Source organism: Anabrus simplex, chromosome 8, assembly GCF_040414725.1.
Source record: "Anabrus simplex isolate iqAnaSimp1 chromosome 8, ASM4041472v1, whole genome shotgun sequence".
In the NCBI taxonomy this organism is placed as follows: domain Eukaryota; kingdom Metazoa; phylum Arthropoda; class Insecta; order Orthoptera; family Tettigoniidae; genus Anabrus; species Anabrus simplex.
This window is the reverse complement of record NC_090272.1, coordinates 93918261-93938441: the sequence shown is the minus strand read 5'-3', so window position 1 is coordinate 93938441 and position 20181 is coordinate 93918261. Positions and strand designations below refer to the sequence as shown.

The 20181-nt window shown below is 39.1% G+C and overlaps 2 protein-coding genes across 3 annotated transcripts in view; both read left to right on the top strand.

Moving 5' to 3' along the window:
• The window catches only part of LOC136879309 (BTB/POZ domain-containing protein 3), a 62854-nt gene extending 51184 nt beyond the window's left edge, over window positions 1–11670 (top strand). Inside the window, exons 4-5 of the mRNA XM_068228963.1 lie at window positions 255–420; window positions 10608–11670. Of these exons, the coding sequence (XP_068085064.1) occupies window positions 255–420; window positions 10608–10858 (417 nt within the window). The 3' untranslated portion in view covers window positions 10859–11670. The remainder of the gene's footprint in view (window positions 1–254; window positions 421–10607) is intronic.
• A 3194-nt stretch (window positions 11671–14864) lies between these two features.
• On the top strand, window positions 14865–17515 carry LOC136878838 (uncharacterized). 2 transcript variants are annotated; one of them, XM_067152365.2, is made up of 4 exons: window positions 14865–15720; window positions 15876–16071; window positions 16262–16624; window positions 16754–17515. In XM_067152365.2, the coding sequence occupies exons 3-4, from the start codon at window positions 16376–16378 to the stop codon at window positions 16967–16969; spliced, it is 465 nt and encodes a 154-aa protein (XP_067008466.2). In that variant the 5' UTR covers window positions 14865–15720; window positions 15876–16071; window positions 16262–16375; the 3' UTR covers window positions 16970–17515. The 2 variants fall into 2 exon arrangements, with proteins under 2 accessions (XP_067008466.2, XP_068085063.1); XM_068228962.1 differs by lacking the exons at window positions 14865–15720; window positions 15876–16071 and having other exon boundaries at window positions 16205–16624.
• Window positions 17516–20181: the final 2666 nt, after the last annotated feature.

Genomic DNA, 20181 nt, shown 5'->3' with positions numbered 1-20181 from the left:
ATGAGCTGTCTTGACTGTGAGATAGTGGCCCCAGTCTAGAAAGCCAAGAGCAATGGTTGGGAGAGTTCTTTGTGCTGACTATTCTGCATCACATAATCTGCAGGCCTTTGGATTGAGCGGTAGTAACTTGGTAGGCCAAGGCCCATCAGGGCTATACGGTCATGAGTTAAAAGAAAATCATTGTCATCATCATCATCCACATTGAGAGATGTATGTGTACTGTAATCTTGAATATATTTTTATTCTTTCTTCAGATAATAAACGAAAATTCATCTGCAGTTCTGGAGAGTTCCGATATCCTTCACATATCCCAGGACTGCCTCACAGACATTCTTAGAGGAAATGCCTTAGAAATTCCTAATGAAATGGATGTCTTCAAGATGTGCTATAAGTGGGCCTTGACGCAGTGTGAGCAGAAAGGTTAGCTGTCCTCACAGTGATTATGCATAGAAAATAAATGGATCATTTTGGTTTCTCATAAATGAGAAGTAATTTATAAGTATTTATAGTCAAAGTAATTTATAAGTATTTATAGTCATCAGAAAGAAAACAAATATTTTTGCTTGGTTCTAAGGGATCATTACAAATGCAAGCAATATAGCTTATTTATTGTCAATACATCACTTAAAATGCAGAAATAGAAAATTAACCATAGAACCAACATCTTTAAAAATATCACTTATATCACTGTTAAGGTTGTGTCTGTACATTGATTGATAGATTGATTGGTTGGTTGGTTGGTTGGTTGGTTGGTTGGTTGGTTGGTTGGTTGGTTGGTTGGTTGGTTGGTTGGTTGGTTGGTTGGTTAGTTGATAGAAATTTTCAGATTTTTATTTCAGTTGTAATAACTAGAGCCTGCATTTGTTTGTTTGCTCACTTAATGCAATCCACAGCACAGGCATGTATGAAGCAAATTTTTTTTACAGCTGTGTGCAAAATAACTAGCAATGGAGTAGAAGCAAAGCATAGTCATCTTCATACAGGCCACGAAGGCCCTGGGAGGGGTGGAAGGTAAAGACTTCCACAGTCCGTAACCTCGGCACTTAAGTAGGGTTAGAGTGGTACTCATTTACGATGTAGGCTGAGTGAACCCCAGGGCCATGTACACCTTTAACGCCTAGTCCAGGCAGCCCCTAATAAAGTAGAAAAATAATGAAAATGTAAACATTAAAAGGACAGTTAAACATAACTAAATGATTTGCACTGCAAATAGTGACCCTAAAAACTACACATTTACAGACACAATAATTAAAAGGCTGAACAGACAACATATTTACAAATTTATGGGGACACTCTTTGTATATGCTTGGTAAGACTATAGAGATCTATAGTAAGAGACTTAACCCTCAAACTGGTCATCATTTATCGAGTAGATATTTTGCAGTCATTGCAGACTCTTTTATGTATATATTCTACTGGAAGTCATTAACATGCTATATACCTGCTTATAATTTATCATCTTATTCAAAAAATTTCAAGGAATAAGGAGATATTATTACAAAGACAGTTATCTATCTTCCAATAAGCTTAAGTCCAGAAAAATTACCGTATTTTGTTTAAATTATTTAAGTTATTTTTGCAAACTTTTATTGTATGTTATTTGTTTATATTTAAGTAAAAAAAAAAGAGACATACCTCAAAGGAGCAACATTTTGTAGCAAATATATAAAGGAAAGAAATATATTTATATTCACTTTTCTCATAAGGATTATGTATTGAAAATACATGAATAATTTTGGTTTCTCATAAACAAGAAGTAATGCGTAAGTATTTCTAGTCACCATAAACAAAAAAAAAAGAATATGTTTGCCTGCTTCTAAGGGATCTTTAAGGCAAGAAATATATTTGTTGTAAGTTCACTGCTGTATAAATTTTACTTTATCTTCCATTGGATGTCAAAGTGAAGAGCAAATTTTATGTATAACTAAGAATCACTTACAAATCAGATTTAGATATTATGTTATCTATATATTTAAAGAGTTTACTAAAAAGAGCTTTGGCAAATCCGTCCGGCAGTTGTACTGGACCAATTTGCTTCATTTTGGTTTTATTCTCTCTGGAATTATCTGCCGGTGAATCATGAGACATTAATAGGTCTCTAAGTTCAGCCAACTTATGAATAATCATAAAGTCAAATCATTAAATGATCACTGTAGTAATTGCAGGTGAAGGCTTACGCTAACCCACAATACATTCACTACTTAGCACGTTGCTAAGTGACTAACACTTTCATTAATATTCTGATTCTGATATGAGATTTTCATCCTTAGTAATGTCATTGCATACAGCTATGTCTGATTATTACTTGTCAAGCCAAGGATTATACCCTTCCTCTGATCATGGAAGAATACTATTCTCTGCTAGATACTATTTGATTCTCTTACCTTTCCCAGCTTCCAAATATATTCAACAGATGGCAGAGCATTCCTAACAACTTACATGCTGCTAAAAGAAAAAGGTCTACGTACAAAGAGACCATCATGACATACGCTTTACATTTTATCTGGGAACACCTATCGAAGGATAACCTATCTACACTAGAAAGAGTGAAGCCCATGTATCTTAAAAGAGTTCTCTGCTGGGCAAAAAAACACTCCTTCGAGACTAACCTATGAGCTCACGAACAACCGTTCTATATAGAAGAACTGTGATTAAAAATACCATTGCCTTCTACGACACAATGTCAAGCTTTCCACCAAGAACTGCAGGATAAAAAAACATATATCTGTGGCTTGATTCTAAAAGGGCCAATGTCAAAAAACCTGTTTTTGAGCTATGGGCATTTGAAGTTTTGCTTATAGTTTTCCAATTATTTTTTTCAACAACTAACTTTAAATAGCTTTATACTTTCTTTGTGAAAGTCACCTTATTAAACGCTAATTTTTCTATCGTATTCTTATTAAATGTTCATAAAACTATTGAAAGGGGCAGGTTAAACAAATGACTATGATAGGCATATCAAGACGAGTTGTCTCACCTATTTATAATGAATGCTGCAGAGAAGCATGGGTCCTCTAGTCTAATTATTAAAAATATTTTCTCTAGTTTTGGGAATAAGATTAAAGACAGAGGTATTTAACATAATTTGCGCTTATTCTTTTAATATATCAGGTTTGGAACATTATTGTTTAATACACTGAAAAAGAAACATCATAGTAGAATATTAATCAGACCTTTCCACCTTAAACTTCTTTTCATTTCAACAAAGAAACTCACTTCTTGTACACTGCTGTTTGTAGAAAGTGAAACACTCAGAAGCAATGGTCTGAAACACGCCAAAATCAGAGGACGTGTAGAACAGTGGAACCATAATAAGTGTTTTAAATTGCAGAGAGATGGCTTGCACGTAGGCCCAGCAGTGCCCTTCTGTGTGTGACCGGCCAGGGCAGTGTTACGCTATGCTCAGTCGGTGCGAAGCCGTCATACGAAGTGGAAACGTACCTCAGTGCCACTATGCCTCGCCGACATCACAGGAGGGAATATCAGCATGTGAGTGCGTTCGAACAGGGCAGAATGATAGGGCTCCGGGAGATGGGTCTGTCGTTCCGGGACATTGCGGCTCGTACAGGGCATGCTGCTCCAACAGTGAGGTGTATGTGGAACCAGTGGAGAGAAGGGGACCGTACACAGCGCCGACAGGGAACTGGATGACACAATGTGACCACAGCACGAGATGACCGCCATCTTGTCCTCTTAGCCGTAATGGACAGAAGAGCTCCGTCCACAGTTTTGGTTCGACAATGGAGCACTGCAACGGGTGTGGGGTTGTCTGCATCAACGGTTTAACGCCGTCTTCTGAGGGCCGGGCTGGTGGCACGCATGCCATTGCGCCGGGTTCCATTGACCAGCAACCACCAATGCCGTAGACTGGAATGGGCATGTGAACACCGACACTGGCGTGCTGAGTGGCAAAATATAGTGTTATCGGATGAGTCCTGCTTCAACTTGTCCTACAGTGATGGCCGCATACGCGTTAGATGCCGCCGTGGTGAACGCCATCGGGCAGACTGTATCTTTGAGCAGCATAACGGACAAACGCCAAGTGTGATGGTTTGGGGTGCAATTGCCTATAACATGCGATCTTCCCTCCTACGTCTTGAGGGCAATCTGAACACCTACCGCTACATCAGGGAGGTTTTACAGCCCGTGGCACTGCCCCTCCTGCAGGCCATTCCAGACGCCATATTCTAGCAGGGCAATGCCCGGCCGCATGTGGCGAGGAATGTGCAAGCATTCTTCAAAGAACGACGGATACCACTGCTTCCCTGGCCTGCCCGTTCGCCGGATATGTCACCCATTGAACATGTTTGGGATATTTGGGATATGGTCGGTCCGCACCTTGTTCGTTGAGGTCCTCTTGCAGCCACTGTTGCTGATTTATGGACGTGCCTACAAACCGCGTGGCAGAGTATCCCCCAGCAGCATATTCAGGAGCTCTTTGATTCCATGCCACAACGTCTAGCGGTTCTGATTGCAGCGCGTGGTGGCGCTGCGCCGTACTGAATTTCCACGGTCACCGTGCATGTACAGTTCTGTAATTGTAATCATTTGTGTCTTGTTATGTCCCTAATATGTGGAATAAATTGCATTGTGATCACAGCTCTTGGTCTTGGTGTTTCACTTTCTACAAACAGCAGTGTATAAATTTTACTTTCTTGTCTAGTGGTATTCTCCACGACTGCCTGACATCAACGCAGGATGTCTACTGATAGAAATGTAGTTTTTATTACCGGATATGGCAAATGTCAGCTGTTGGCGTCATTTTAAGGTGCTTACAGTTAAAATGGAAGCATGTCCTATGTACGGAACACCTGTCTTGTAATCTGTCTGCTTTGGTTTTATGCCATGCGGTCAATTTCCATGACCTTCATTACATCACTGCACTACACCCCTCTGACATCTGCAGCTAAATCCTTCTGCCAACAATGCTGACTAATGTATTGCATTTCTAACTAGCCTGCATGTGAGTAACAACAGGAAATGCATACATCTGCAGTGTTATTTCAACTCTCTTACATGCAAATAAACTGTATTCCTTGAAGAGCTGTCTGTCTTATAATGTTTCTCTTTTAGTTAAATGCTGTGCGGTCCCTTCCCATGACCTTCGTTACACCATCACACCACGCCCCTCCGACATCTGCAGCAGAAGTCCCTCTGCCAATAATGCAGACTCTTAATCTATCACATTTCTAACTCACCTGTGTTTTGATCGGAGGAAGTGCATATATCGGTGACATTACTTTAACTTTGTTACATACAAACAAAAATTAATATGCATATCACCGTATTATGTATAAATGGGTTACGTATGAATGAGGTTTAATTAACATATTTTAAGTTACAGATGAACCTCAGTTATACGCTTTCTAAGGGAGACTGGTAAAATAATGTAGAAATGGGAAAACATAAAAGTAAATTTTCGTATGGAACTGAAACACTGCAATTACATTATTACTCAAACTACTGAATAAGAAAGCAATAAATGAAACAAAAACACACACTAGAGTATTTTGAGTACAGTATATTACCAGCAGGTGTTCCAACAAGCCTGAAGCAACTAAAGCCACTAGCGGATAAGGGAGGGGAAGTAACACCTAACCTTGAGAGCTGTTCAAGCTGTGTGTCTGGCTGGAGAGTGAGTAGGTTTTCACCGCTCTAGTACATTACGTAAGTTTGGTTATATTTTTCCATATAATGGTTTTCAGCATTAGATTTTATCATTCTAATGAAATTTTCTTCTTATTGTAGAATAAGAATAACATCTATCAGGCACTCATTCCAGAGGCACAGCGGGATTGTTTGATCCTCTCTGTTTATATATGGCTAAGCCCGTCATAGGACGATTTTGTATAACTAAGTTACAGTTCAAGTGGTAACTTATTCTAAATATATCTTATGAGTTAGAAAGAAATTCATTGGAGGATAAGAACATCTTAGATGGATTTTTAACAGCAAGTAAAGCCAAGATATTAATTGTTTTATTTTGAGTTAATCCAAGAGATCAACAACCTTTTTTTTTTTTTTTTTGCTACAAATTTTTTAAAATGCTTCCTCAACAATAAGGACAAATACAACAACTATTAATGCTACTTAGATAAGCATTATTAAGGAAACTGTTTTGTTTTTGTGTTAAAATGCTACTTTACGATTTTAACTATTTATGTTTTTAGTGTAAGTTAATAGTAATAGATCTTAGAATTTGAGGAATTTTGTTTTGACATGTTAAATTTACTGATGAAGGGAGTGGACCATCTCTCAAAACACGTACGGTAATAATTATGTAAACTTACGAATTTTATCATAAATATTGTCAGGGTGGACCCAACAACTAACCGTGGCATTTTTTATGAGCTTAGTCGATGCAGACCAATTGAAGACCAAAAATGATCATATTTACTGACCAGGCATTCAAGTTGCTGCCAACTACATCCAAGCAACCAGGGGTGTTTGCAAATGTTTCAAGAAACTCAATAGGGGACGACAACTTCACAAACTTCATCAGCAGAATAACGAATGGCTGGTTGTATTGTTTTCCATGACCAACCGAGTTGGTAGTGCAGTTAGGGCTGTACAGCTGTGAGTTTGCACTCAGGATATAGCGGGTTTGGCAGCCTTTTCCCATCCTTGCGTCGCTGAAATCCTTTAATGTATAAGGGGCGTACTATATTGTTTTACACTTTACTTTTTGTACGTCTGGGTATGGTTCACATTTCACTTTTGAAGGTGGTGACATGTAACTAGTGTCTTGTTCCACCGTTTGGTAGCAGCACACGCACAGGGGCCAACGAATGCACTCGTCATAGCCATTTCATAACAATACTGTCAGTGTAGGAGCAGAACACATGGAAAGCAAGCGTCAGAGACAGTGCTATATGACTTGGTTCCTATGGAAAGAAGGCGTGACCACTGCAGAAATTCATTGGCGCTTGGTGGCAGTCTGTGGAGAACATGCGCTGTCACGGAACACAGTTTCCAACTAGGTGGAACGTTGGAATGTGACAGTGTCAATGCCAGCCAACATTGCCTGGGTCGAACAGGCCATCCAAGGAAACAAAAGCATCACATTTATGGAAATGGAGGCAGCCACAGGAATTATCCAAAACACCCTGCAGCAGATCGTGCATGGCCACTTACAGTTGGGGAAGCTTGTCATCCACGTGGGTGCCTAGACTCTTGTCTGTGGATGAAAAGCAGAGGTGTGTGGACGTATGCAGAGAACTTTTGCAATGCTATGATCAAGATCCAGTTGACTTCATGGCTAGGCTTGTGACTGGTGATGAGACATGGCTCCATTACCATGAGCTACAAACAAAACAACAATCGATGCAATTGAAGCATAGGGGCAGTCCACCACCAAAGAAATGTCGAACAGTGCCATCAGTTGGCAAGCAAATGGCGATAGTGTTCTGGGACACAAAGGGCATCATCCTCATTGACTGGCTGGAATTTGGGGCCATGATCAACAGTGCAGCATATGTGACAACCCTTAAGTGCTTACGTCGTGCCATTCAAACTAAGCAGCCAGGAAAATGGGCTAAAGGTGTGCTTCTGCAACATGACAATGCCTGGCCCCACACTAGCCGAGAGACCACCGTTGCCATTGATCAAATGGGATTCACGGTGCTGCCACACCCACCATACTCTCCCGACTTGGCACCAAGTGATTATCACCTGTTCGGGAACGTGACGAAACCTCTGCGTGGTCACCATTTTGCGGATTTTACAGAACTGGACACAGCTGTCAAGGCATGAGTACACAGCACTCCGAAAGAATGGTTTCAGGAAGGTATGGAGAGACTGACACATCGATGGCAAAAGTGCATACAGTTACAAGGAGATTATGTTGAGAAGGTGGACGTAACAACTGATGTGTAATGTACTTCATTTGGGTAGAAAGAAATAAAGTATAAAACAATATAGTACACCATTCGTATTAGTGAGAACAAACTACTACAGTTAAAATTGAAATAATAAATAAAGAGGTTCAACCTATTCAATACAAAAGAATAAGAAATGCAGTGATTACATTCTTATTTAATAATAGGTAGAAGTGGTACCGGTTTCGAAACCTAGTCCAGGTCATCATCAGCTGATTAAAAAATGAAAAACAATGCATAGGAAAAAGAAAAGATCAAGTTCACTCCAGATCAGTAGAAGAGGCAATGTAAAATGACGGGGGAAGACACTGTAAAATTCAGAAGAAGTAAAATGTAAGTCACTTAAAAGAAACAGTGCGTAATTTTCTGAACAGTAGTTTCAAATTTATTTACAATAACATGAATCTGTGCTCTTGAAGGTGGCACTTCTCCAGAAAATTGCTGAACAAATGCATCGCATACCCGTCGAGCCGACACATGCTTAACCCTTGCCAAGCAGATAAGTTTTTGCTTGTGAGCGTAATTATTTTTTGTAAGAATATTTTTTATTCTTATCACACATGAAAATGCAAATATGTAAGTACTATAAGGTTTATTAAGTCATTCACACCTGATTCCAGGAGGCACAAGGCACAACACAAAGTATTCTCGATTAAGATCACTAAACAACTGAGCTGTAATTCACTTTCTACCCTACTTCATAATTCACTATGGCTACTGCTATAAATATTGAACTGGCAAATTCACTAATAAACATGTACAGTAACAATCTAACTGGTATTTATGATAAAATTTTATACACGTGATGTTGAGTCTTCCCTGACAGTTTAGAAACTTTCACTTGTGTGATACATTTCAAAGCATGTATCAGGGTGTGAGAATGGTTTTGCTGTGCCAGTTTTACAATAATGAGCAGTCTCTTTTCTTACTTTTTGAGCCTTATTGACAATACAGGCCACAGAACCCTTTTTCTCTCTGCGAGCCATGAAATGATGTCCTTGAAGCCTCTCCTGAGGGGGTCCAAACAGCTTTTCTTCCTCTCCTAATCTCATCTGCAATTCTCCCCTTAACAGCAACCCTGTCTTGGACTGAAGAGAAGAGAAGCTGCTTCCTAAATTTCTTATGTGAAATGGGCTTTTTGAGGTCTTTTTGCTGCACCATTACATACAAGAAGTAGGCATTTACTATGCTAACTTCAAGCACACAGAAAAACATCTTTCTGTACCACTTCTTTGCTTGATGCAAAAAAGGATATGATGCGACGTAATGGTAACTGCGGTCTACACCCCTGCATATGCTTGGTAAAATCTAATGTCACATTAGGTTTATTTATTGGTGGTTGGTTTGGGAACTTGGAGGGCACTGCAGTCATGTGTTCCTGTGTGCCTTTATGAAAAGTACTGAGCATCATGACAATTCTCTTATCCTTCCGTGCAAGAGCTAACTTGTTACCCTTCCAATAAGAAAGCATGTCTCAAAAGTTTCATTTTTTTTGTATGTACCATTTTCAGTTCTTATAGGATGCCCTTCCTTGAAGGCATTACAGTTACTGTGGTTGCCATTTGCATGCTTGATAACTCTTCTGCTAATTTTGTCTGTGTGGGGTGGGGGCTGTGATATCTGTCAGTGAAAATGTGATATCCTGTTGGAGGGTCACATGGATCCTTGACGAGATTAGAGCACACATCTTTCACAACTTGTGTAGTCTTCAGAAGGTCTGAATTTACATTTTCTATCTTCCCAAAATCCAAACCAAACCAAACCCCATGGCACTACAAACCTTGAAGGGCCTTGGCCTACCAAGCGATCGCTGCTCAGCCCAAAGGCCTGCAGATTACGAGGTGTCGTGTGGTCAGCACGACAAATCCTCTCGGCCGTTATTCTTGGCTTTCGAGACCGGGATCTTCCCAAAATAGGGTTTTGAAATTCTATATGTACCCATTGTACTGTCTGAAAGTACAAATACTTCCATTCCAAATTTCGAAGGTTTATTAGGATTATATACTTTGAAGGAGACTTTACCTTTGAATGATACAGTGCTCTCATCAACTGCAACATTGGGACCAGGACAGAAAAAAAATTGCATTTTTCCTGAATTTTATCTGAAATAGGACTGATTTGTTGAACTTTGGTTACCTTTTCATTATCAATAGAATGGGCAAAATGTAAGTTCCAAAACAGAAGAAGAAACTCATCTCTTCGGAAAATATCTGAATAAAAGGCATTCTATCCACCCATTGCCTAGAAAAGTAATCTGTTGTATCAGGTAGTGGCTGCAGACCCATGTTTATCGTAACACCTAGCAATGCAGCAATATCAGCCCTGGAGGGTGCATTCCAACTACTGTACTTAGCCTTGACCTTTCTGAAGAGGGGTATTTTTCTGTATTTTATAATTCCCATACCAAGTGCTTTCACTGACAATAACATTCATCATCTTGATGTATAATGTAAAGTATGTTTGTGGTTGTTGACTTTGAATAGCCTCCCTTTCTTCCATGATGGTACACATACTGTATTAGCAGTTAAAAGGTAAATAATCTTATACAACATAATATTAGGAACGAAATGTATGAACTCATGTCTTCACAGCAGATTGCCATGTATGCAGGTTACGATTGTGGACTCGTGTACTGGAAAGTTAATGTACAGTTCTACTGTATATGATGTTTGTTTATTTAAGATTTTATGTTTCCAGACTAATATAATTTCTTGTCTTTTTATTTAATAGGATTGGCTGTTGATGGACCAACCCTGCGAAATGAGTTGGGAGAGGCACTGAACCACATTCGATTTCTAGTAATGGGCTCTAAGGAATTTGTAGATGATGTAATAACGACTGGTATTCTCACCACTGAAGAGTCTCTGGACATTCTGTGCTTCTTGGTTATGGAAGGCAGATATTGTCTGTCATCTAAACTCTGTACATCCAGAGAGAAACGGATACCTGATGATGGTTTTGAGCGACTACCATACCTGTGAAGAGCTTCTTTTGATTATTTTTCATCCCTTTGAAATCCATTTGAGGGAGCAGCTAAGACAAAATCTTCGAAGGGCCTGTACTACGGCAGCAAGATAAATGTGCGGTTTAAATTTATACTTTCTGAGCTAGCAAGTTGTTCCCGCTAATTATATGACTGGCATACAAGCACTGTGTTGACAAGCTTGCTTGGAAGCTGTCGCCATTACAGAGTACACTCTTGATGCTACCACACCATGTATTACCAGTTTGAGTCCCATTGGTTGAATACTTTTTTACCATATAAATATTGGTTGGCAGGTTACTAGAGGTGGTTGTACACAATTCGTGATCACTAGAGTGCGTGACAAAAGTCTGGGTTGAATTCCAAACCTCTCCATGAATTTCATATGGAGCGAGGGTATACAACATTTTTCATGTTGAGTTGTCCGTTGAAGGGGGACATTAAGATGATTGTATTTCTTTGACTTCATAACAACATGCCACTTAATGGAAAATTCTAAATTCCCATGGAGGGAATTGGATATTTTTCACCAATAGAGCATGTCAAAAACATATCAGATGTAAGATTTTTCAGGTGTTTGCTTCTGATAATTTCACCTGCATGCACCCCAGCGTCAGTGGGTGGGGTCTGACACATCCCACTCTGAAGAGTCTGGTATCAGACCTAAGACGAAACGCTGGTTAATAGAGCAAACGCCTGAAAAATCTTACATCTGATATGAACATGCCACTTAGTATTTACTCTAAAGTAAGATAAATGCTTGCTTGCCAGTTACTACTCTAACATTGTCTTGGAAAAAAATAAAATAACTACTTATTAAATTTGCAACAATAAATTGAATAATAAAATTACTGGTCTTACACTGCGTGCACGCCGTTGACTAGTGAAATCCAGCTTTCCAGTTTTATTTTAATCTTCATAATTCTTTCCTTGGCTGGAACTTATTATAGCCTAATGATAGTCTAATACAGGAACATTTTATCTATTCAGGGGATTCTCACTTGTCCAATCGCCTGTGCTGTGAGCCTGTCTCCTGTCACGCAGTTTGCCAAAGCTAAAAGTTTTCTACCTATACAATACTATTTATTGTAACCTTAAAAATATTACATATATTTGACAAAACTTGTTTCGGCCTTGCTAGAGACCATCATCAGTCAAAATCAATAGAAGGTAAGGCAAGACATGAATTATAGATAAAATTTATGAAGCAAGCATGTGTTGTTGAAATTCAGTGCAAAACAAGTAAAGATTTAACACTCATGATATAGATGTTCATTCCCATAGGGAACCTGAAATATTTGTCCGAATGAGCAAATTTATAATATCAACATAAATGGTCCATTATTGGACATTATAAATTTTCGAGCTAACTCATTCCTTGTTGCCAGCATTTTGTCCCCGTGAGCTATGTTGGGCTCATCAGTTGGTACATAGCACACCCACCAAGATGCATGGCTAGGGCACACCGTGGAGGCCACTGCATAGGCTACTTGCAGCCATTGGCAGTGCCAGTGCACTATGAGTGTCTCATTACCAAAAAATTGATGCCTGCTTGGCCATCAGATGATATAGATGTTGATTCCCATAGGGAACCTGAAATATATATCCGAATGAGTAAATTTATAATTCCAACATGAATGGTCCATTATTGGACATTATAAATTTTCGAGCTAACTCATTCCTGGTTGCCAACGTTTCGCCCCTGTGAGACAAAGTCTCTCATAGTGCCATGCGTCTTGGTGGGTGTGCTATGTACCAACTGATGAGCCCAACATAGCACATAGGGGCGAAATGCTGGCAACCAGGAACGAGTTAGCTTGAAAATTAATTATGTCCAATAACGAACCATTTATGTTGGTATTTAACTCTCATCACTAGGGCTCAGATTCGAGCATATTAGCATATTTTTTTCGTAAATAGTACATATTGAAAGAAGCCTTTCGGTGGTATTTTCATCTCTCTGGGACCAACAAAATTTAAATTTATCGAGCATATAAATGCATAAAACCACGGTTTTCAGAATAGAAGCACATAAATGCATATTCTTGTGGTTTTCATCTAAATAGTTTGTTTTTCTTCAAATTCCCCCCCCCCCCCCCCGAATTCGGGCCCTGACCATCCTTAAGGTTCAAAAACAGAAATAATTATTGAAAAGCCTATCTGGTGTGAATAATAGAACCGCAGGTTTTTAACCTTTAGTGAGGTCATTCACACACCCTAATATTGACCTCTGTTGGATTAGAGTGTGCGACTTGTCAGATAAGCTCTGGAAGCCCCAAGCATCCTTTCACTTTGAAATGTGAGGTATTTTAGTGGTGTGCCTATTTTGGGAACCAGTATTATTTAGGTGGCTTTTCCCATGAAGTGGTGGAAGATCTGACCTGGTCCGAGTGAAGTTTCTGCATTCTACTCTCAGTTCTCAGATCATAATCATATCCATACATACCTATCGAGTTCTTGTGATTTTTAAGTACACGATGCCTAAAGTTAAGGAATCTCTGAGTGTTTTATTCCGACGATGTGCAAAGGAAGAACCTGACTCGTTTTCTACTGACGGAAAAATTCTTTTCTGCAAAATGTGCGAAAAAGAGGTAAGTTCTTATCAACATTTTCCACATCTACGTTCTTAAAAATATTACTGGTCAGGCAGTTGAAATTTCAAGAGTAAGCTGTACGTGCAGCATATGTTGCCTACTACTAGGTAAGTAGAGAGAAGTCTAAGAATTCGGAGTGTTCTCGTAGACCCGTTAGGTCCTCAGATTTTACATTTCTGAGGCGGAAATTAACATTTGGATTTGCTGGTTTTTCATGGGATCATTGAGAGGGTGCTCGTATTTCTACTGCAATATTTGAAAATAATTTCATAGTCCGCAATGCTTTATTTTTGTTCATTCAATGTATTTTTTCTTGCTTATGCGTACTTGGCCGCACCCCCTCCCTTACCGACAACCTACCTCACCATAAAACACACACATCGGAAGATTCGAGGCATGAACCGCGACTAGGAAAGGCCAAACACAGCCCTGAACTGGAAACGGTCCTCATTTCAAAAGCAGAACAGGAATGAGACTAAAGTTACTAGCAATAAAATCCCAACTAAATTTAAATGAGGGTTTTTTGATATAATAAAATTCAAAAAAAAAAACAAGAAATGAGGCCAGCAATTAAAAACAAAGGATACGTACATGTGCAGAGCTCATCCAATTGAAGTCATAACTCTAACGCGTGAGCACAGCTTTTTCAAACACCAAGCTTAAATTAGTCATAAGACGGGCTCACCGTCTCAATTGCAATCTCGCTACATAATGTGGTAATGTGAATACAATCCACATGGATCAACTCCGTCATTCTTTCCGTGAGATTAATAAAATTCATTATATACGCATCTATTTAACTTCCATATTGTCTCAACAATTACCACACAGATTAAAAGCTCCCACACAGCATGGAGAAGTAAAGTTCAGAGAAGATAAAATAAGATGCGAGAGATCACAACATAGCACAGAGAGAAACATCTCTGGACCAAAGGAATAAAATTCAAACCCAAAGAGAATCACAGGCTTGCACATAGCCTGAATATAAGAAAAGAACACGGCGGCCTCGTGGGCACGCAAACGGCCGTGATTGAAACCAAGGCAAAATAAATATCACCGTACCGGCAACAAACATGAGGCTCAGAAACAAGATTAAAATATAAAATGAGCTGACCGATACGTCATCCTTTCTCTCCTTTCACTCACCAGCACGCACCCAAACATTCAGACATTGCCAGTGTCGGCAAACAATCTGAGCAGTTGCTCCAGTTAATAAGTTGAACACAATCTCATATAGTATGACTCTCATGGTCACAAACAAAGGTCTCACATATGTGAGATAGCGTGCACGGCGCAGACAATTAGCAGTAGGTTAATAGAGACTCAGTGGTCACACATAAACCCATCAGCTCACGCACTCCGTACAACATGAATGGATCTCCGCGTCGACATGCAGGGCATACATTCATTGATGGCAAGATACTTTACAATGTAATGCACGTAAATAAAATCAATCAGAGACCCAACATCATAACTCAATCACAATAAAGACAACTAGCACGCAGCCCATTCATGCAGCAGAGCAGAAGGATGCGTATCAATCAGCTATGGACGATAGCGTAGAATGTCATAACAGCACCGTAGAACCAATATAAAAACAAGAATTACCATACCTGATATATTAGTCGTCAAAAGTAAAGGAAGGATGGTAGTATGGGTCAAGTTTAAATCTATTAAAAACCCATTTATGGCATAAAAACACCACTCCATTCTGCGTGGGGTCCATGTTTATATTCCACACACATAACAATGTAAAGAATCGCTCCAAAGAGATAAAACTACTGTCTCGCCAAAAGAATGATCTTCTGTGCTCATGACCGAGGGAGCTGTCCTCTCTGGTACAATCATGGAAACACTTAAGTCAATTGAGGTGAGGCCGATACAAGCTATTTGCAATATGGGAAACATCATCTTTATGAACATACCATATTAGCATGGCTCAGTATCTACCTATTTATTTTCAGATCAAGATTTCAAAGGGTTTTCAATTTTCCCAACATAAAGCCACAAGTGGGCACTCAGCAAAAGTCGAAGAATTTAAAAAAAGAAATCGAAGAAACAAGCGCTGATACAACCTTTGTTCAATCAGCAACAACACTCGGACGAGTTCTCTTCCAGAGTTTGTAGGGCGTTCTTAAGCACCAACATACCCCTCTACAAGGTCGAACATGCTGAGATTAGAGTTCTCTTCAAGGATTTTGCAGGAAGAGAGTTGCCTTATGAGTTGACCCTACATAAAAATTACGTTTCTTCAGAGTATGAAAAGGTATGAATTCATGCATGATTGCCGTATTCCACATTCTCGTTTAAACAATTTAGAAGTAATTTTTAACATGGATTTGGCTCTGTCGTAATGAAGGTAATCTCTCGATAATACCTTCATTCCATGAAGAATATTCATTCAGGTACTTTTTTCACCAGGTTCTACACGACATCGGGAGCCACGCAATTTGGTTATCTATCGATGAGACCACAGACAGTTGTGGAAGATACATGGCCAACATTATTGTTGGAAAACTCAGTTCCAGTGAACCAGGGAAGGGCCACCTATTTCTGTGCAGGAAGCTAGATGTGACAAACCATGGTATCATTGTGCGAACAGTGCAAGCAGCTCTGTGTAAGTATATTTTTGTTCATTTATTTTTCGAGCGTTTTGCCAAAGAAAAATAAGTACAGTCTGGCTATAATTTCAATGCATTCTATGTATGTTCAGTGAAGACTCTGATAGTTCTGATAGTTAAATATCTCTTATAGTCGTACGACATGTCAGAATCCCATTAACTGAACGGTTCACCCTTCATTTTCAGGCTTGCTGTGGCCAACCTTTTCAGATGAGGAGGTAAACAAAGTACTCGCATTTGTGACTGACGCTGCTCCCTACGATTAAGGCTGGGAAGAGCTTCAAGCTCCTCTACCCGAAGATGTTACATGTTACTTGTCTTGCCCATGCATTGCACAGAGTTGCTGAGGAGCTGTGCGAAAAATCGTCCAGTGTCAATAGCGTCATTTCTTCAGTGAAGAAAATTTTCATCAAGGCTCTTTCTCGCATCCGTGCCTTCAAGACGATGCATCCAGAACTCCCTTTACCTCCCGAGCCCATATTGACGCGATGGAGAACTTGGATCTTGGCTGCCTTGTATTACGCTGAAAATCATAGGGCAGTTGAAGAGGTAAGACTAGTTGAAATGTTTAAAATCTTCTCATTTTCAAGGTTTTCTCTATTATTCTTTTCATACCTAATTTTATAATTTTCTCAGTTATTCTCCTCGGCTAATGTTTTTCAATTATATTTTTTCCAGGTGATCAATACGTTTGATGAGGCAGAAGCTAAGGCTGCTTTTAAAATGAAGAGCTTGATGCTGGCCTTGATTTTCATAAAAGCCTACATGAGCGTCATTCCTGAGGCCATCCTAAAGTTGGAATCGCAAGGGATGGAATTGGTTGAAGTGGTCGCTACAATACAAGGAGTCATCCGAGAAGCCGACTCGTGGCCTAGAGAGACTGGAAAACTGTGAAACAAAAGTTGGAGTTCGTGCTGGCTCGAAATCCCGGTTGGAGTGCAGCGTTGGACTTGGAGAGGATGCTGCGTGGCGAGTCTGCACCGTCAGAGGATTTTCCGAACTACTCTGCACAAGAAGCAGCATCATTCAAGTATTTACTTCTCGTGTCAGTTGACGTCGAAAGATTGTTCTCATCATTGAAACTTTTATTGACTGATTTAAGAAAATCATTCAAGACTGAAAACATAGAAAAAAATTCTTGTTGTACAGACCAATGCAGATCTACTTCATTGACTCGCCTAATTCTGAACATTTTGTAAATGAACTTTTAAACTGTAACTTTTATAAGCAAACTATTCATATATATTCACTTGAAACTTGAATGCGAGTATATTGCAGTGTATCATACATACAATTAGAAAATAAAGCTCGTATATAACAATATGTTATTGGTTTTTTGTTTCACTTTCCTTTCTATAGTTTTTAAAGGTGTTTTTCAAGCATATTCTGCATATTTAACTGCATTTAATGGGTTTTTCAGCATATTTATGGAACATACAATGGGTTACAACAGTATTAGGAACCTGTAGCTTTCTTTCTACATCATATTGCTCTTCAATACGGAATAATATGAAATTTATTACCTATGAAGCAATTTACCATTATGCACTTCTTGGCTCCACAAGTTCCCCTCCTATGCAGTCTGCTGAGGTTTTATCAGTATAAGGTTCAGTTTAGTCAAGTATTCATGTGTTGAGTGCTCAATGTGTTGTTCCAGTGTTACTTTCATTACGTGAATGTGTGTACATACATAATACCTTCATAAAGTACAGGAAATCTTGTGCGAGAACATGCGCTGGTTGCATTACAGCAAAGTGCTCGGCGGAAGACAGGCTCACAGTGCAGGCGACTGGGCGAGTGAGAATCCCCCGAATGGATAAAGTAATGTCCCTGTATTAGACTCTTGTAATAAAATTTCAAAGGAAATACCACTCAACGAACGAAACACCAGGGAACAGGTATTCCACTTGCCGAATTTGACTACATTTTCAATAACCTTGTTGCCTTTGCAATAAAAATATTACTACATCTTTCGCATAACAATACCATAGTTAAAATCCATTGGTAGAACACAAATATTTATCTTCCAGGTAGTGAAACTGCAGCCTACATATCTGGATGTTTATCTGACAGTTGTAGTACAGGGCCTAAGAAGTGAAGAAAAGGATTGTATTGCCTTTAACATGTTTACGACGGTGTAAACCACCGGTGATACACATACGTTGTACTTAGAAGCCATTGTGTACCACTGGTGGTATACTCTTTTTCATATTGACTAATATTTCTCTGCCTTCTCAGCAGATCTATTGTGGAATTCAGTTCTTGTTGTATGGCTCCAGGAGTCTTAGTAATAGTAATACTGTATTATTGGTTTTACATCTCATTAACTACTTTGACGGTTTTTGGAGACGCAGAGGTGCCAGAACTTTGTCCTGCAGGAGTTCTTTTATGCGCCAGTAAATCTACTGACAAGAGACTGGTGTATCTGCGCACCTTCAAATACCATCAGAGTGAGCCAGGATCAAACCTGCCAACTAGGAGTAGGAAGGCCAGCGCTCTACCGTCTGAGCTACTCAGCCTGGCGGCGAGTCTTAGTATATGTGAGTAGAGATAATAGGGGACGTACAATAATGAGAAATAATTCCTGAAACCATCAATAAAGATGGGAAAAACTTGACAAGTGTTCAAATCTCTACTGTTATTTATACTTTAAGAATAGATTAGAATCTCTTACCTTTGTTTATAATGTATATGGATTGATTTTTATAGTTTTCAGTTGCAGAGGTTACAAGCTTTATTTCTGTGCATAGGTTGGCTACTCTGAATGATCTTTGTTTACAGTTTTGTTCTTCAGAGTTTGTACACAATGGTTATGGTTTTATTTAATTATGAATGTAGAGTGCAAATGTTCCATAACTTGCATTATATTTTTCAGGTCAGTGTAAAATTGTGCACATTTTGTATGTATTAAAATTACTGTTCACTTCTTTTTTCAGTGGCTTTCTCAAGTTGGAATCTGAAACAATATTGGCTTTTTAATTTTTTACTATTTTATTTTTAACAATTCTTTTGGGTGTTACAACTGCAATACAAATTTGAATTTTGATACACAAGTAGATTGCTGATAGTACTCCGAGTAAAATCACATAATATATGTCATAATTATTTTTGTTCTTTACGTTAAAAAATAAGTAATACGCCGGTACTGTAAGTTTGCAACACATCTAGAAATTGCTCATCACTTCAGTGAAACTGGCCATCATTGCTTAGGTTAATGATTACCGGATAAATTGATGCTTCTAAAGAGAACTGGACTATTATTCATAGTAGCTTTGACGAGAAAGAGATGCACATCACATAAGTACCACTGGTGTTATGCCTCTGGGCTTCCTGCAAGTCAATGCATTTCACTGTGGCTTATGAAAAAATGGGTCGAAAAGCATTGAAAATACACTGCCAATCTTGTGGATAGCTTCATGTTTATTCTTTTTTTTTTTTATTTGTTCTCAGAAACAAGCGACCAAGAGATTCATATTATTAATAATCATTATTAATAATCTTGACCATAATGGTCAGTACTGGGTCCGTATTGACTTAATCACAGTAAATAGAGAGATGGATTATCTGCCTAGTCAGTACTGTGTATTAAAAGTTTATTTACATTTCACACTTTTAGAATATGTAGTACCCCCCCACCCCCACCCACCCACTAATAAAACTAAAATGACATGTACAATACGACATATTAAAAATTGATTAATAATGGTATGGAAGTAAAGTCCACATTGTCACTCCATATAAATGCAACATTAGGGGTATGTCTGTGTAGATAAAATGTTGAGCATTGTTGCGATATGTCAGATGTGTCCTTAATCCAATACTCCCTTATTGAAATCAAATGGGATCTTATTAAAAATAATATAAAACGGTGTATAACCGGGTCGGTAGATGCAGAGTGGGTTGTTGTCCCATAAGCTCTGTACTCTGACTGGCCAACCGAGCAGAGGAGAGGTGGTCACGGCTCTACCGTGGCTCTACACCTCTGCATTCGGGAGACGGGCCTGGGGCACAGTGCTGCACTTCTCGCCTGGCCTCGCCCGTCGGCTGTCCTGAGAATGGTTTTCCGTGGTTTTCCATTCTCCTGCACTAAGGTGAATGCCGGGACA

Coding starts and splice junctions, on each gene's coding strand:
- LOC136878838 (XM_067152365.2), top strand. CDS start 16,376: ATGTTACATGTTACTTGTCTTGCCCATGCATTGCACAGAGTTGCTGAG. Junction 16,625..16,753: donor ATCATAGGGCAGTTGAAGAG/GTAAGACTAGTT, acceptor TATTTTTTCCAG/GTGATCAATACGTTTGATGA.